Here is an 18,444-nt window from a genome sequence, read left to right on the forward strand (position 1 = left end):
ATCTATAATCGTTTTATACAACAGCGCCGCCAGGCAACACGTGGACACGTCATAGCCTTTTCAGTATAGAAGTGGGCGGGGTTTATACACTCAGTAGTTAAGTAGTTGTGGTACTTAACACTTGTCTTTTATTGTGGACAAGCTAAGACATTTATCGATTGGTATTTTTCCGATATACAGTGCAGCACACAGTGGAACAAAACAACGTTTCCACAGGACCAAGGTGCTACATCAGACAACATAAATTAACAAAAGGTATAAGCAATTTCACAGAGATTTTCAGTGTATCGATATTTACTACAAAACAGTTTTAAATAAGGTCACTTTTCAATTCGTACATGCATAGGATAAACGATGAGTAATATTTGTAAACATAAACCATGTACCCACATGCCCACACGTTCGTTCATGCGTTCCCATGGTTACATAAAAAGGCAACTTCCTGTGTCAAATTAAAACCTGTTTTAGTTTCTCTTCGATTTTCTTTCCCATGTATTCACGAAGAAAATGAAAAGAAAGAAAAACATTTGGTTCTGGAGTATATATATATATATATATATATATATATATATATATATATATATATATATATATATATATATATATTATATATATATATATATATATATATATATATATGTGTGTGTACATAATAATACAATTTCTCTTTCTAAAAGGAAAGTTACACAGAGCTTCCAGGCACATAAAACATATTTATCTACTTCATTGTAAATCTGGTTTAGTTATATTATTTGCAACTTACCTTTATTTTATATTTTTTTCTTTTATATGTTTGTAGGTAGCTCAAAACGGAATTTGTTAATAACAGTGGTCTTATAAGATATTGAAGGAACGCTGTATAATAGAAAAATGAAGTGTGGGATAGAAATATTTATATTTGAATGTGCTGTTTTATACACAACATGAAAATTTGAATGCTAAACTGTTCCATTTTATTAATGACTTCAAATTGTATGTAAATCTCTTGGAAGAAACAAAAAAAACTTACATTTGTGTAAAAAAAAAAAAAAAATGATGTAACTTGTTTTTAATGTATTTTTTTCCTGGAAGTAAGTGGACATTTGACATGAGTATGTAATACCTCTTTTTCTTTTGGCATTTAAAAATAAATAAATAAATAAATAAATGAAGGAACGCTGTATTTTCGGGAGTGGGCGTTCCCTGCTACCGCCAATTAGGAACGAGTGGGCGTGGTTTGATCAGCCCCCCACTCCAAAAATATTTATATTCTAAAAAGGGAGAGAATGCAGTCAGGTAAGGAAATGAATGCATGTCCTGCACTCTAGCACAAATTAAGCTAAACAAACCGCACATAAACAAAACTTATTACCGTTGGTGCAAATCAGTCAACGCTGCTACCACTTCCGGCGGAAGTTATATCTATTATCGTTTATTTACAACAGCGCCGCCAGGAAACACGAGGACACGTCATAGCATTTTGAGTATAGAAGTGGGCGGGGTTTATACACTCAGTAATTAGGTAGTTGTGCTACTTAACACTTTTATTGTGAAAAAAATAATAATTTCGCTGTTTGAGAATAATATTACTGTATATTATTTTACAAAGAAAAAAAGATGGTTGATAAATAAAGGAATACATGACAAGAATTTTAATAGCAATACAGGTTTGTAAAACGTCGTTATTTGTGTTAAACCGTGTAGCAGAAACGATATATTAATTATGCAAATTCGATTCATTGAAATAAAAAATAAAAAAGTTCATTGATAAAGCTCTGATTGTATTACATCACCGGACAGATGACAGCGAGGGAAGGAGTGACGTCACGTTGGGGGATGGAGAGTGACGAAAATAACAAACAGGCAGCTCCAGGGTGTGGGGGGTTGATGGCTGAAGGACGAGCTTCGGCTCCGACTGCGTTTATTTAACTTTTTTTTTTTCTGTCGCCAGATTATTATTATTATTATTATTATTACCTGCCTGTTGACGCTGAAGAGTGAAAGTTATAAGTGCTGCCATTTCGGCGACCATAGCTGTAAAATCAGGGAAGGGTAAGTTTCTTTTTCTTTCTTTTCTTTCAGAGTTAACAGCCAACTAGCCATCGACGCTAACTAACCAAGTTATCTTCTGGTCTCTTGGAGAGACAACACGAGATTAAGCTTTCAGACTCGGTTTAAAGTCCTTTAAGTCTCGATCATTTGAAGATAAACAGCAACCAGCCCTGATCTATGTGCTGTTAGTGAACAGGAAAACAACTCGTCAGCTCACATCGAGCTTGTTGCTTGAATATTTACTTTTTGTGTTGTTGTCTTTTCCTCAAACCTGTTTCGGCTTTTCTTACTAATCCGGATAGGGTTGTGAAAAGGGAAACATTTTTAAAGCACATTGAAAACGACCACCTGGTTGGATCATCGAGGAGAAACAAATTGTGCTTTCATAACTCTTACACTTTTCGGATGTAAACTTGGATTATGTCCAGATTTGGATCATTGAATTAGGATTTCAAACATAATAACACAATAATGAGACTTTCATTTGCACTTCCTGTTTATTGTTATACCAGTTTTAGATACTTACATTCGAGGAGCTGATGATCGTAAGGAATAAATTAGAATTAATCTTGATTATAGGTTTGGGAACAGAAACTGATCCCACTTTTCTTAGGAAGTTGAGGAATGGTTATGATAACGACACGCCGGGAGGAAGAAGGATTGAGAGCCTTGCTGAAGGGCCCAACAATGGCACCATGGTGGTGCTGGGGCTTGAATCCTCGAACTTCTATTCAGTAACCCAGAGATTTAATTTTAATCACCTCTGCTCCTAGTCTGCTGTGGACAACGCTGGGTATGGGCTCCAAAGCCATCCATTTTTATGGCTAGTTGATTTGGCAAATGAAAGGTCCAACGTTATATGTTTAGTATTCACTATTAGGGCTTTTATCAATGGAGGTTGTCTTAAAGCAGGTTACAGAGATAAAGTGATTATAAAGTTGTATGGAAAAAGTGCATCAGTTTAGTGCTTATAATTTCTCTCCTTATATGTTTAAGTTCCCTAACGAGTGAGCCTGCGGCAAGCAAAAACTCTCTGAAACTGATGAAAACTTAAGGGGAACCAGCCTTAATCTCTCATCTGAGTGACACGAATGTTCATTCATTATAGTGTCACCATTGTTGGTATTCCCATCATGCTTTCATCGGTACAATATAGGGATAATATACACTAGGCCAGGGACTGAAATTACTTACTTGGTGCAGGTTATTATATAATTGCACTGAAACTGCAATATATCTTGTGTGATTCATTTCAAAATAGTTTGTGTTGAAAATGATACAATTCATTGCCCTAAAACTTTAGTGTATTATAGCTGCTGTCAGTCAGTCACGGTTCACATTGTACAGGCTGTTATTTCACCTGTTGGACATTTGTAGACAGAACAGTCCAGACCTGCTCTGCCTATACGTTGTTCTGCATTAATACACCCAGCACATGTTTCTAGTCAGTTGAGTATAAGAGGTAAAGGGCAGGGGAGCACAAAATTGGGATTGGACAATACTATCGGATCTTTAAAGATTAGACTATTAACTATTAACAGAGGTATGAGTATAAATTCTGTCATAATATAGCTATCTGAAGAGAATTTACATGGTGGTATTATGTTCTAATTATCCATCTGTCCATCTAATAGACCGTCTGAACGTCCATCCATCCATCCATCTATTCATCATATCTGTTCAGCCATCTGTCAATCCCTCTATCTAGATCATATTTACTTGCACATCAAACCACATGTTCTACCTATTAGGCTGTCTATCCATTTCTCCCATTATCTCTCCTCTTGCTGGCCATCTATTTGACAATCCATCCAACTGAGCTTCTGTCTATCCATCGAATCATCTCAGCATCTGACCACCACCTGGACCAGTTATCCACCCATCTAGCACTCTATCTATCTGACTACCCAACCATCTGCCCATTCATCCATCAAGCTATCCAAAACAGCAATCTAGTAAGCACCAGTAGTTTTCCTAAGCATTTGTCTTGTTTTCTCAGCACTGTAGCGTGTAAGCACTCAGTTTGTCTGCTGCACATGGATATCCATTACTTAGCCTGTGGTCCAGGAGCTTGTTGTTTTGGTCTGTAATCCGTGTTAAACACTCTACTGTGTGTGTGTGTGCCAAGACGTGTCTCTTTCCCAAGCCAGTCACAGGACTGCCCATGTGAGAACTTGTAAATGACTTATATAGTATATGATCCATAGGGCCAGACTAGTGCTTGAAGGGCTTTGATGCTTGCTAGGTATGTCAAAGGCTTAAATATATATCTAAATAAATATATCAGTGTGGATTGTGTTAAGGCTGTAAATTGGTTTTAACTTTGACCAAACTGCATGAGACTCGCTTACAAGGCTCACATACAAGTTATATGGATGAGCTTTAAGCTGTCTTTAACACCCTCAGATATGTAGCCATGTTTGTAAATGACTTTTTATATGCTCTCTCATTTTTCAGCTCATATTAAATAAACCCAAATGATTATACAATTTCTAGCTCCTTCGTTAGACATGTTCTACTGCTAATCCATCTGTTCCAAACAATAAGTACCTGAGAGGAGAAGTTGTTTTGCTAATGTGTTAACCCGTTTCTACCAGTAGTCCAGTTCTGATTCGAGTTTGCTGTCGTGTTAATATATCACCATTTAACCAGAGCGAGTCTGTAGTACACGTGCCTTCACGCTTTAGCCATAATTTGTCTATCGTGTTTGTAGTCTAGGGTACATTAGCACATTGAGTGTGACTATGGCAGCTAAACACATGCCTCTGTGCTTTGGTGTTGAAGTGTCCACAGAGAAGCCAGAGTTACAAGAATCACACTTCTAAATTATTGGCTAAATCTGCAGATTTGAATCTTAAGAGATTTAATCCTACTGTTGAAACCAATCCAGCAATCACAAGAAGGTTCTTGTAAAGAGTTCTGCGTAATCATGCTTACAGCATGGAAATAATAATTTGCTTGCTGTTTCCAGTGGTGAAACTGTTTTGCTCTTTGCAGTGTAGCTTTGATTCCCTGAACACCCTGAAGAAGACTAAGAGAAAGTAGACCTCTAAGCAGCCCGGCAGATTTTCTCTATTACAAATTTAACAATTAACAAAAGTTTTTAGCCATAGGTTTTCCTTGTGTTGATATTGTACTGATATAGTTGTTGGGCTTTTATTATCTCGAAGAACCATGTGGTGTTCCAAATTTCTCCTTAAAATCTGCCTTTAGAATCTATATAACTGGGACGATAATCAAATATGGCTCGAAGTATTGGTTATAGACTTGTCCTGATGGTGAATGTTTGCCTGATGACTAATTGTCATACAAATAATTGCTATTTCTAAATTCCAGGCATAAAAATAAACGACTTTTTGTTCTTTGCATTGATTTTATTTTGACATTATTTATCAAACATTTTGGCAGGGAGCTGGGATGTTCTTACTTTTCATGGGAACAGTATTATTCAAGTCTGAATAGCACATTTGTTTTCTTGTGTTTTGTTTAAATCTGGCCGCAAGGTAATGCTGCTTTCCCCTCAAAGCTCAAGGGTCCCTGGTGTAATGTTAAGTTCTTGTTGGTGTCTGTATCGAGTTTCCTTGCATGTTCGCTTTGTATTTGACGTCCCATCCAGTGTATAGTACAACTGGCATGCAGCTAATGATCCCAAGGTAAGCTTTTGATCTAACACATTGCGAGGCAGTTAAAAGCCCAAGGGCAACTCTTAATGATTTTACGACCACCATATTTTACTGATGGAATGGTGTTCTAACAGATGTGGTGTTGGGTTTCTGTGAAATACCAAAAAGTGGTAGCTCATTGGTAGCTCTGGGTACTGATCGGAAGGTCGGGGCCCAAGCACTGCCAAGCTGCCCCCTGTTGGGGCCATCAACCTTCTCGGTATCACGGCTGACCTTGGCCCTTACCCCAACTTCCAAACAAACTGGGATATGTGAAGAAAGTAAAAGGCTTTCTATTATGACTCAGAACTATTTTCATGTCACATGGAAATCGCAAGCCTCCTTTTGAGGAAAATTCTAATGGGCTTTCAGATGTCTTGCAAAATAAGAAATTTCACATGAACATGAATGGTGTGTTTATGGCCAAATCACAGCTGGACGTAACTGTCGCATAACTTTTCCAAAACCCCAGGTCTGTTGAATGTTGGGTTATGGTTGTAAACAGGCGCACCTATGGCTCTCTCCAGCTCTTTTAGAATTGCCTGTGACCTTTTTTGTAAATAAACCCTGTACAGTTGGGATCTATAGTAATATATTCTTTCCCCAAGCAATCAGCCTCATTAACAACTGACTGTAATTATATCCCCTGCTTCATATTTATAAGTACTGCACAGAACCCAGTCATCACATTCTCCGTATATGTTACACACATTATGGCTGCTATATATTGTACAGTTCTATAGTAAACTCTTTATCGTACCTGACGCACAATACTGTCATTTGCACTACCATGCACTCACACTTTATGTACATCACTGATCTGTCATATACTCTGTATCCCTATTCAATACTCATACTGTCTATATTGTCTCACATTGTCTGTATTGTCTTGTCTGTTTTGTCTTGTTTAGTCTAAGCTGAATGTATAGTTTTTATTTATGTCTGTACTTTGAGAGTACGTAACTAACAGCGGGAATCAAATTCCTTGTGTGTGTCAACACACTTGGCCAATAAACCTGAAAAAAATAATAAATAAATTCTGATTCAGATTCTGATAGTAAATAGTAACTAAACATGATAAAATATTTCTAACTTGAGCTTTAGCGCCCGCATTGTTATTATTAAATAAATTCAATTTATTAGTGTCTGAAGTTACAGACTTCATTAGTTGTTCCATTTGGTTTCCATTTCTGATTTACAATTTACAATTAATTCACAGATTTTTCACTGCCTATTTCACAACTTTGTGAAACCAATTAGACTGATGTTCTGTCTGCTTTTGTCTTTCAGGAGAGACATGGCTCAGGAGACAAATCAAACCCAGGGGCCCCTGTTGTGCTCCACTGGCTGTGGTTTCTATGGAAACCCACGTACCAATGGCATGTGCTCCATCTGCTACAAAGACTTCTTGCAGAGGCAAAATACCAACGGCAGGGTCACAGAGACAGGTGAGACCCATGTGGTGTAACCTCAGGTGACAACACAAAAAAACACAACATACCTTCAATATGCTACAACATGATTTCGCTATGTATAAAAAAATTTTGTTAGTAAACCGATAATCAGAATCTTACATCTAAAGAAACACGAACACCTTAGAATTTAGTAGAACCTCATTAACTTGAAGTAGACGTTTTCTTTAAGAGTTTAGCAATCTCTCGCATCATACTAGAGAAATTTCAACCCACTTAGCGATAACATTGCTTTAGTTCATTGATTATCATTTTTGCAAACGTCTCTTGAGATCCCATCACAGCATCTCAACGGGGTTGCCCTTTGACTTGGCCATATTTTATTTATTTTTTTATTTCTTGGCATCACCTGTTGAAATTTTGGTCTAGCAGATGATTTAGTATTTCTCTTTAAGAATGAATCAATTATTGCTTCAGTGACTGCAGTTTTTTCCAGGCCATTTGACTGCAAAGCACGCTCAAACTCTTGACATTTGGTATGGGATGTTTGTGGTGAAACATCATATTTGGTTTTGTCTCATCCGTCCAAAGGATATTGTTTCAGGACAATTTGGTCAGACTGCCATATTTGTTTTGTTTTTTTGATAGAAGGGGCTCTTATCCAGCCTTCCTTGAAAGCCATATGCAGTTTTTTGAGGTTGTACTGCCATGAACAAAAGCACTTCATATACTTGCAGTAGGCCTGTTTGCACAATAATGTAGGATATGAGTTTTTCTTTATATCTGCGATCAAGATTAGAAACTGTCTTTAAACCTTTCTATTTGTAAATAATCATTCACTTAGTAAAATGTTGAGTTCAGTTTTTTTGGAGATGGCTTATAACCCTTCCCAGATTGATAAGCAGCAACAGTTGCTTCTCTAAGGTCATGACTGTTCTTTCTTCGCAGCATGATGTAGACACACACCTGAGCACTCCAGAACTCCAAACCACTAAAAGTTCTACTTTTATAGACGAAGTCAGACTTCTTGGCAATTAACCAATCTTTAATCTTTAACCAATTAATAACACCTAGCAACTAAATTCTCACTAAATTATGGTTGTAGAAAAGTTTACTTATTTTTCCCCCCATATTTGTTTTCTTAATGTTGGTTAACTTTTGGGAAAAGAAATATTAAAATCGGCTGTGTTCTTTAAAAATATTTTGCTCTTGTTGCTACCTAAGGTTATAAACTGATTGTTTATAGAGGTTAGTGAGAAACACACAATTGTTATTTAGTCCCTCTACTTTCTCTTCCCCACAAGAGTATATTTTAACTTGATTCCACCAAAGTACAAACAATGCACTTGAAACCATTTCTTAACAGCATATAAAATGAACTGGGTACCAAACAATAAGGCTTGTTTTCTATGGTTGGTATCGTCCAGCGTTAGGTCTCACAGCTGACCTGCTACGTGCTATCTCCAAATGTGTTAACATTGAATGTCTAATTTATTTTTTTTTTTTTCGTTTTTAGTGTCATCCAGCCTTAGCAGTTTAGACCATTCTCTGTCAGAGTCGTCCTCTACAGGTACTCCGGAAGAAATCACACAAAAGGATGAAGCTTCAGGAGCTCCAGTCCAGGCAGATCCGAAAACACAAGATGAAACCGGTACAATCCCCTTTCTCTCTTCACTTTTTTTCGAAACGAGAACCTGTTCCCAAAAACGTTTCCATGTTTACAAGAGGCTGGCGCACACTTACACACACGGGTTGTTGCGAGAAAGAGAGAGTGAGAATGATTCAGCCGGCCTCCATTAAAATGCCGAGCTGTTTCCTGTAACCTTTCTCACACTCAATCTGTTCTTCTGTTTGTTTGCCTTTGTTTGAGTTGAGGACACTACAACACATGCACAAAGTCCATTGGCAAGCCTCAGAATCCCTGTTTTATCTCTCTGATACAATTTTCCAGAATCGTTGGTCCTATTCAAGGCAAGCCTGCACCCATTCAAAACAGTATATGATATCATGCAAAAGATACGGGGTGATTTTGACTGAATGAATTTTGCCATCATTTGTATTGCTGAAATCTACATGGCAATGTTTGTCAGTTCCAGCGAAAGAAGAGTCTTATTGCCAGTTTTTAAATAGGTTTTGTACTGTTATCTAGAGTTTCTGTGGTAAAATCATTATCAACTGCACATTAGGACGTTCCACGTTCCATTAGGTTTTTCCACGTACAAATCAGAATTAGAAATGAACCTATTTAAACTCTGTCTCACGTTACCATGACTCACACCCTCCCTGAAATAGGATTACAGTTTTGAAGAATAGATGTTAACTCTGAATAGATTTCACCTAATTATTGAAGCTATTAAGTTTCTCAGACTCTCATGTAGAGGGTCAACTTGCTTTCTCATCAATATTTATTATGACTGTTCAGATATTCCAGGGCTGCACAATAGTGGATTTAAAATTATAATCTCGAATTATGTTGCTCAATATTAAAGTCTCTGTTATTTCTCATTTGGTAAGATAGTATAATAAGTGAACTGCTTTATAATTTCTTAGCAAAAACTGACATTTAATATCTTTTTTTTTTATATATTGTTTTGTTGTATCAGTTGCACTATTCATTAACCGTGAAGAAACATTGTGCATGGATAATATGTCTCACCTCTGACTTTTTCTTATCTTGTCCTCAGCCTCAGGATCAGACTTATCTATAGAGCCAGCCACCCCTGAGCCAGACAAGTTAAAACCCAAAAGGAACCGCTGTTTCACTTGTCGCAAGAAAGTGGGCCTGACTGGTAAGAGACATGTAGCAATTTGCTGAAATTGGCAAAGTGCCTCTTTTGTTTCTAAATCAATATTTGGAACTTATGTTGTATCCATCTCTTAGTTTTCTCTTTGAAACATTTATAAAAGATAAATATAACATTTATATATTAAATTAATATAGTGCACTGCACACATACACGTGGGTTATTTTAAAAATACCATGAAGGTTTGCCAGCATTAACACATTTGACAGAATAAAACAGGATATAACCATTAGTTTTTGTTAGTTTTCTGTACGGGTCACCAAATCTAAAATTCTGCCTGCTCTAAAATCGTACACAGAGAAAAAAATTGCTTTAATTTGTTTCAATTAATTATACCATAGTTATTAAAGAGCGTGTGTATGTACATTTAAGCAACTATTTTAGTAAATCTTCTGAAGGGGCAATACTATAGAAATAAAACTTGGAGATATTTTTGAGAAGTCAATGTGCAGCTTATATAACAGTATAGATTTACTGTCCTCTAAAGACAACTCAACATACAGCTATTATTGTCTAAATAGCATCATTGTCCCTTAAGAACATATAATAAAATGGTTGCTGAAATGTGAGTGGTGTACTCACTTTTGGGAGGTACTGCATATACAGTATATCATTATATATACATACACGTGTGAATGCATTCTTTTTTACATACGGAACATAGTCAAAATTTGAGTTCCCTTCAGGAATGTATTAAGTGGCGGACCGTGATTTGGTTTGTCTCCGCCTCGCACCTTAAGTGCATTTTTTTTATTATTATTATCATCAAATACACAACAATGCCAGGAGTATGAAAAATAAAACTTTAGTTAGCATGAAAACGCTATCCTGACAATTCTGCATATCGAGGGAGGGAATAAATGAGTAATGGAGGGAATGAAGACATTTTTTAAAGTATGTTAAAATAAATAGAACACTTAGGCAGATCATATCTTTAGAAAATTAAATATTAAAAGTAAAACGCACACTTGCATACACATCTCTATTACCAAAATGTGGTCTAACAAATGTAAACAATTTAATTCAAATGTTCCATTTATTTAATTTAATTTAATACATTAAATTTGTGCCAATTTAATTGATTACTCGAATTAATCAATATAATAAAGTGTATTGAAGTAATTAGATTTATTCAATTTTTTTTAAATAAAATATATTTATAAATATATTATAAATAAATATTTTATTTATTTATTTATTTATTTATTTATTTTCCTTTATATATTATTTAACCAAGCAATAACTTTTTTTTTTATTGTTTTAAAAATGTAAACTGTTCAAATGTTGATCATTACAAATGTTAATAATGATAAACTGCGTTAATAAAAAATGACAAGCAATATTATGTTTTGCATTTCTTCCCCCCCGAACCATACCGATTTGAACCGAACTGCCACCCAAAAACCGAGGTCCCTACCAAACTTTGAATTTTGGAAATATACCCCATATATATATATGACACACACACACACACACACACACACACACACACACACACACACACACACACACACACGTGTATATATACACACACACACATGTATATATACACACACACACATGTATACATACACACACACACACACACATGTACTTGGGACACTGAGTAAAATGTAATTTAAAGACAGAATGCAATGATTTGCAAATCTCATAAACCAGTATTTTATAAACTGAGGAAAATTACCATTTAAAGGGAAAAAAGAAGGTAATTTTTAAATTGATAGCTACAACACAGCTCAAAAAAGTTATGACAAGGCAACAAAAATCTGGATAGGGTAAGTGCTATTAAAATGAAACAGTTAAAAAAATATTTTGGTTAATTGAAAACAGGTCAGTAAGATGATTGGGTATAAATAGTGTATTCTAGATGCAGTACCTCTCAGAATCAAGGATAGCAAGAACTTCCCCAGTCTATGAAAGACTGTGTCTACAAAAAACTATTTCAGAATAATGTTCCTCAACATAAAATTAAAAACATAAAAATCAGTTGAATAGCTCATCATTTACAGTACAAAATATCTTCAAAAGTTTTAAGGAATCAGGAGAAATCTCTTTTGATTATTCAATGTTGTGAAGAAGGGCACCCAAGAAAGTCCAGAAAGTGCCAGGACTGCCTCCTAAAGTTGATTCAACTGTGGGATCAAACCAGCACCACCAGTGCAGCTTAGGAATGGCAGCAGGCAGGTGCGAGTGCATCTGCACGCACAGTGATCTGAAGAATTTTGAAGGATGGTGTGGTGTTAATAAGGCCAGCAAAGAAGCCAATTCTCTCCAGGAAAAACATCAGGGACAGACTGATAATATGCAAAAGGTACAGGGATTGGACCACTGAGGACAGCGGGAAAAGTCATTTTATCTGATGAATCCCCTCTCCGATTGTTTGGTGCATCTTGAATAAAGCTTGTCCAGAATAGAGAAGGTGAGCGCTACCCTCAGTCCTGTGTCATGTCAACAGTAAAGTATCCTGAGACCATTCATGTGTGGGGATGCTTTTCAGCCAATGAAGTGGGCACTTAAAATTTTGCCTGAGAACAAAGCCATGAATAAAGAATGGTACAAAAACATCCTCAGAGAGCAACTTATCCCAACCATCCAAGAACAGTTGGGTAAAAAAATAATGCCTTTTTTGGCATGATGAAAGGCACCTTGCCATAAGGTGGTTTGTGGACAAAACATAGACATTTTGTGTCCATGGTCAGGAAACTCCCCAGACCTTAATCCAATTAAGAACTTGTCAATCCTCAAGAGGCGGGTGGACAAACAAAAACCCACAAATTTTAACTCTTAAGAATTGATTTTGCAAGAATTAGCTGCGTTAAGTTGATGCCAGGGTGAACTGCAGAGGTCTTGATAAACACTGCAAATATCGACTTTTTGCATAAACTGAATGTAGTTGTCAGTAACAGCCTTTAAACCTTGTGAAATGCTTGTAATTATACTTTAATATACCATATTAACATCTGACATACACAAATAACTATTTCTTTGAAATAACGTTTACCACTGTGTATGGCCAGGGCCAAAGGACCAATGTAATTTATATATATATATATATATATATATATATATATATATATATATATATATATATATATATATAATATAGAAATTACATTCTGTTTTTATTTACATTTTGCACAGTGTCCCAACGTTTTTTTCGGAATTGGGGTTGTATTTTGCTAATAGCGATGAAACAACATGTATATTCAGTGATTTTGAATGCATGTCTTCTAGCCAGTCAGAATCAAGGCCTCAGCCAGACCATTTTATAAAAGAGAATGATACAATATTTTATAATTTTTCTGTATGCTAGTTTGATTATACAATCTGCATACCAAAAGTGTTTATAATTAGTATAACCACATTGGGACTCTTTATATCATTTTGTTTGTGTGTTTGCTACTTCTAGTAAGGGTCCCACTGAATCCATGAGTTCAATCATGTTAGCTACATCATCATGACACAAATCTTGTGAATATAAATTCCATCTTAATATGAAAATATAACCGTTCCTCATCTTATAATGAAGAGGAGGAAGAGATGCCGATTTGATCAGACACACCTTTAACAGGAATGTACAAATCATTATACCAGGTTAGGAGAGTCTTTTACTTTAGAGGATAGAGGATTAATGTAATAAGCAAAGTATTTGGCCATATTGTGACTGAAATGTTGGTTACATTAATTTTTATGTTTTATAAAACAATGCCACACTCACAATCCTGCTGTTATATAGAGTATGAGCTCCTATAGATTTGCACATCTGGCCAAATTACAGCCATGCCGGTGTGTGCTTACTCATAATTAATGGTATAAAAGTTACAGATTTCTCCTTCAAAAACATTTGAATTTGGCATTGAATTGTAAATCCCACGATCGCATATATTGTCCGTTTGGGAGACTTACAAGTCTCTTAATCAAAGTATCTGCTCATTCCTGTGCCTCTGTATATTGCAGGTTTCGACTGTCGCTGTGGAAACGTGTTTTGTGGCGTTCACCGATACACAGACGTCCATAACTGCAACTTCAACTATAAAGCCGACGCTGCTGAGAAAATCAGAAAAGAAAACCCCGTCATCGTCGGCGAAAAAGTGGCAAAGATCTGAGCCGGGGCTCATGGACGACCCCTAGTCCTTCTCCCTTGCCACCATTTCCCCCATTTTTTTCCCTCTCTATCCAACATTGCACAGTGGACCTCTGAACAATACCAGCACAGACCCTTGAATCATGAATAATACACACCAGACAAAAGTAAACTTTATTCTTTTAGCAAGTATATGTTTTCCCTTTGAATTTATTTCTATCTTTATTTTTGTGTGTGTGTGTGAATATGTTACAGAAAATCTAGATTTATACAATTGTATTATTATTATTATTATTTTAATTTCAATGACTAACAGGGCTAAGGTAAAACTACTTGAGCGGGCAGGTCTTTTCTCAAGTCTATAAACTAAATATCATGCGCATGTTAAACTAGCAAAGAATATTTTTCTTTACCTGAAGAGTTTAAACGAGAGCAACGCATTTAGGTTTGCATTAATGGCTTAAAGCATGCAAGGAAACTTTTTATCGGCTGGCTTTGCCCTCAAAATGTTGTTAAAAGATTTAAGAGTGTATAATTGATAATATAGAAAGCGGCATGAGTGTGTAAGCATGTGTACACGTATCCTGAGTTGCCTTCGCAGATATACTGAGACTATAGCACATCTGTTGCGCACAATTATTATTTTTTTGATGGGAAATTGCATCAGGACCATAACTGATCAGAGACTTATGTGGGTTGGTGGATCAGTCTCAAGTTGTACTGGTGTGACCGTATAAGATCAGCTTCGTCGTTAGGGTTTTTAAGGAACTGTTTACACTAACACATCGGTCCGTCTTGAAACCGTGATTTTTGTCCTTACAGTTTTCATCAATGTTAGATGATTGTCGGTCCAAGCAGGAGTTCTAAATGACACATCTGCACCTGATACACTTATAACAGATCGCTAGCGATCATGTGGTGGTCAGTTATCACTGAAGGACGAAGAAGAGGTGGGCTGCATACACGAACTGTGTGTGGTAGCAGATTAGGTACAGTCTGACGTATATATGACGAGAACATAGCAGCTCATTGTGTGTGATTTTTAAGTTTATTATGAAGCCAGTGATGAATTAATTCACATTTAGTTTATGAGTGACTGATTTATTCCTTCTAAGGCTATAACTCATTTATTATTATTCAGAATAAGTGTAATGTGATCACTGATGATTATGATGGTGTGTGTGTGTGTGTGTGTTTTTATTTTCTTCAGTTTTGATCTGAATAAAACAAAAAACTTTTTGCTCATTTGTGCTGAGTCATTTGCAATCTGGGTTAAATTAAAGGCTGAATCCCAAATGGCTCTCTAGTGTACATATATGGTGCACTACCCCTTGTGCAGATGCCTTTAGTTCTTACTCTATAGTGTGCCCTTGTGAGGACAATCAGAAGGCATTTGGTTTCAGCCAGTCAATGAGCAGAGTTGGAGTAGGGAGGATGCCCGAGAGAGTCTCTGATTGGTTCGGGACATTTATTGTTATGTGGGTTGCCAGATCTTTAAATCTAATACATGTCCACTTTCATTTTATAACTACAGATTGGTGAATGATCTCTGGCTGGTGTGATTTTATATATAATTATTTAGGGAATATTTTATGGTTTGGTTTATATTGTGTAAAGGGTTTCAGCGGTGGCCAGTCTGGAAATTTGTAGTCCAACCTGGCAACTTTGTATAAGTAGGTGGTAACTTCATATGGCTGCTGGCAACATCTGGAAAGCTTTATTAACACTGCTGCTCACTCTCAGAAGTGCTCGTGAGTTGATCTGCACATCCAAAATGTCCTTTATAAAAGTTACAGAAAACTCGGACTTTTCTCTCCACAACCTCCCCTATGGAGTTTTCTCCACTAAAGACAATGTAAGTAAGGAATGCATGTGTTTTTATGTACAATGAAACTCTGTGATGTGATTAAATGAAATTGGATGTTGGATGTTGAGGTTCGGAGGAGGATCGGAGTGGCCATCGGAGATCAGATCTTGGACCTGTGCGCCATCAAACACCTCTTCACCGGACCGGAACTCTCTCAGCACCGGCACGTGTTCGATCAGGTCGGATTTACTACACAGGTTTAATCGCGCATGTGTGTTCCGTATAAGAGTGTATTTAAGATGTTTACGTGTCTCTGTGTGTGTGTGTGCGCGTGCGCGCGTGTCTTGTAGCCCACTCTGAACGCGTTCATGGCTCTGGGTTCGAGTGCATGGAGAGAGGCGCGCGCGGTCCTTCAGACGCTGCTGCGCGCGGACGAGCCGAGGCTGAGAGACAATCACGAGCTTAGGGGCAGGTAAATACACACACACACACACACACATTAACATCTTAATAATAATAATAATAATAATTTCTATTATGTCTATCTTTCTGTCTGTCTGTCTGTCTATGGGTCTGCCTGTCTGTCTATCTGTCAGTCTATCTGTCTGTGTCTGTTTATATATGTGTCTGCCTATCTGTCTGTTTATCTCTCTATTTGTCTATCAAACTGTCTCTCTCCATGTCTCTGTCTGTCTGTCTATCTGTGTGCCTGTTCGTCTGTCTATCTATTTATATGTCTGTGTCTGTCAATCTGTCTGTGTCTGCTTATATATGTCTGCCTATCTGTCTGTCTATCTCTCTATAAATCTATCAAACTGTCTCTCTCCATGTCTCTGTCTGTATGTCTGTCTGTCTATCTGTGTGCCTGTCTGTCTATCTATCTATCTGTCTGTCTGTCTGTCTGTCTGTCTGTCTGTCTTTCATTTGTTCCCATTCTTGAGTTCAGACATAATGATTATGCTTAAGTTATTTTTGGCCACAAGTGTGCATCAAAACATTACAATAAATGCAAATAATCAATAATGCAATTTAAAAAATGGCTTTTCATTAAAAAAAACTTTTTTTGCTTTAATAAATTAATTAGAAACTCTTAACCAAAAACATTAAATGCCACTTAAGTGAGCTATTTGTGTTAATATTACACGTTAATGTAACATGTATACGACATAAAATGTCCTTCTGAATTCTTCCCTTAATTCACTGTTTTTCTCTCTCCAGAGCTTTTGTTGATCAGAGCGTTGCAGTGATGCATCTCCCAGCTGCGATTGGTGAGTGCAAGGCAAAAACAAGCATCTTATATTATCATAACTCAGGCAGTATTTTATATACAGTGAGGAAAATAAGTATTTGAACACCCTGCTATTTTGCAAGTTCTCCCACTTAGAAATCATGGAGGAGTCTGAAATTGTCATCGTAGGTGCATGTCCACTGTGAGAGACATAATCTAAAAAAAAAAATCCAGAAATCACAATATATGATTTTTTTAAATATTTATTTGTATGGTGCAGCTGCAAATAAGTATTTGAACACCTGAGAAAGTCAATGTTAATATTTGGTACAGTAGCCTTTGTTTGCAATTACAGAGGTCAAACGTTTCCTGTAGTTTTTCACCAGGTTTGCACACACTGCAATAGGGATTTTGGCCCACTCCTCCACACAGATCTTCTCTAGATCAGTCAGGTTTCTGGCCTGTCGCTGAGAAACAGGGAGTTTGAGCTCCTTCCAAAAATATTCTCTATTGGGTTAAGGTCTGGAGACTGGCTAGGCCACGCCAGAACCTTGATATGCTTCTTACAGAGCCACTCCTTGCTTATCCTGGCTGTGTGCTTTGGGTCATTGTCATGTTGGAAGACCCAGCCTCGACCCATCTACAATGCTCTAACTGAGGGAAGGAGGCGGTTCCCCAAAATCGCTCAATACATGGCCCTGGTCATCCTCTCCTTAATACAGTGCAGTCGCCCTGTCCCATGTGCAGAAAAACACCCCCAAAGCATGATGCTACCACCCCCATGCTTCACAGTAGGGATGGTGTTCTTGTGATGGTACTCATCATTCTTCTTCCTCCAAACACGTTTAGTGGAATTATGACCCAAAAGTTATATTTTGGTCTCATCTGACCACATGACTTTCTCCCATGACTCCTCTGAATCATCCAAATGGTCACTGGCAAACTTAAGACGTGCCTGGACATGTGCTGGTTTAAGCAAGGGAACCTTCTGTGCCATGCATGATTTCAAACCATGACGTCTTAGTGTATTACCAACAGTAACCTTGGAAACGGTGGTCCCAGTTCTTTTCAGGTCATTGACCAGCTCCTCCCGTGTAGTTCTGGGCTGATTTCTCACCTTCTTTAGTATCATTGAGACCCCACGAGGTGAGATCTTGCATGGAGCCCCAGTCCGAGGGAGATTGACAGTCATGTTTAGCTTCTTCCATTTTCTAATGATTGCTCCAGCAGTGGACCTTTTTTCACCAAGCTGCTTGGCAATTTTCCCGTAGCCCTTTCCAGCCTTGTGGAGGTGTACAATTTTGTCTCTAGTGTCTTTGGACAGCTCTTTGGTCTTGGCCATGTTAGTAGTTGGATTCTCACTGATTGTATAGGGTGGACAGGTGTCTTTATGCAGCTAACGACCTCAAACAGGTG

At 37.1% G+C, this 18,444-nt stretch overlaps 2 protein-coding genes across 3 annotated transcripts in view; both read left to right on the forward strand.

The window, feature by feature from the left end:
• Positions 1–1,594: 1,594 nt before the first annotated feature.
• zfand6 (zinc finger, AN1-type domain 6) lies at positions 1,595–15,238 on the forward strand. 2 transcript variants are annotated; one of them, XM_083559470.1, is made up of 6 exons: positions 1,816–2,031; positions 3,666–3,986; positions 6,984–7,141; positions 8,622–8,756; positions 9,790–9,894; positions 13,867–15,238. In XM_083559470.1, the coding sequence occupies exons 3-6, from the start codon at positions 6,991–6,993 to the stop codon at positions 14,013–14,015; spliced, it is 540 nt and encodes a 179-aa protein (XP_083415596.1). In that variant the 5' UTR covers positions 1,816–2,031; positions 3,666–3,986; positions 6,984–6,990; the 3' UTR covers positions 14,016–15,238. The 2 variants fall into 2 exon arrangements, with proteins under 2 accessions (XP_083415595.1, XP_083415596.1); XM_083559469.1 differs by lacking the exon at positions 3,666–3,986 and having other exon boundaries at positions 1,595–2,031.
• A 269-nt stretch (positions 15,239–15,507) lies between these two features.
• Positions 15,508–18,444, forward strand: part of fah (fumarylacetoacetate hydrolase (fumarylacetoacetase)) — a 29,751-nt gene continuing 26,814 nt past the window's right edge. The window contains exons 1-4 of the mRNA XM_083559283.1: positions 15,508–15,848; positions 15,929–16,039; positions 16,151–16,272; positions 17,019–17,068. Coding sequence (XP_083415409.1) covers positions 15,684–15,848; positions 15,929–16,039; positions 16,151–16,272; positions 17,019–17,068 — 448 coding nt within the window. The 5' untranslated portion in view covers positions 15,508–15,683. The remainder of the gene's footprint in view (positions 15,849–15,928; positions 16,040–16,150; positions 16,273–17,018; positions 17,069–18,444) is intronic.

This window comes from Silurus aristotelis (genome assembly GCF_946808225.1).
Source record: "Silurus aristotelis genome assembly, chromosome: 13".
Lineage (NCBI taxonomy): Eukaryota > Metazoa > Chordata > Actinopteri > Siluriformes > Siluridae > Silurus > Silurus aristotelis.

Bases quoted from the DNA above. Each gene is read 5' to 3' on its own strand.
- zfand6 (XM_083559469.1), top strand. From the start codon at position 6,991: ATGGCTCAGGAGACAAATCAAACCCAGGGGCCCCTGTTGTGCTCCACT. The intron at 7,142-8,621 runs GTGAGACCCATG...TTTCGTTTTTAG, and splicing joins CGGCAGGGTCACAGAGACAG to TGTCATCCAGCCTTAGCAGT. The intron at 8,757-9,789 runs GTACAATCCCCT...TCTTGTCCTCAG, and splicing joins GAAAACACAAGATGAAACCG to CCTCAGGATCAGACTTATCT.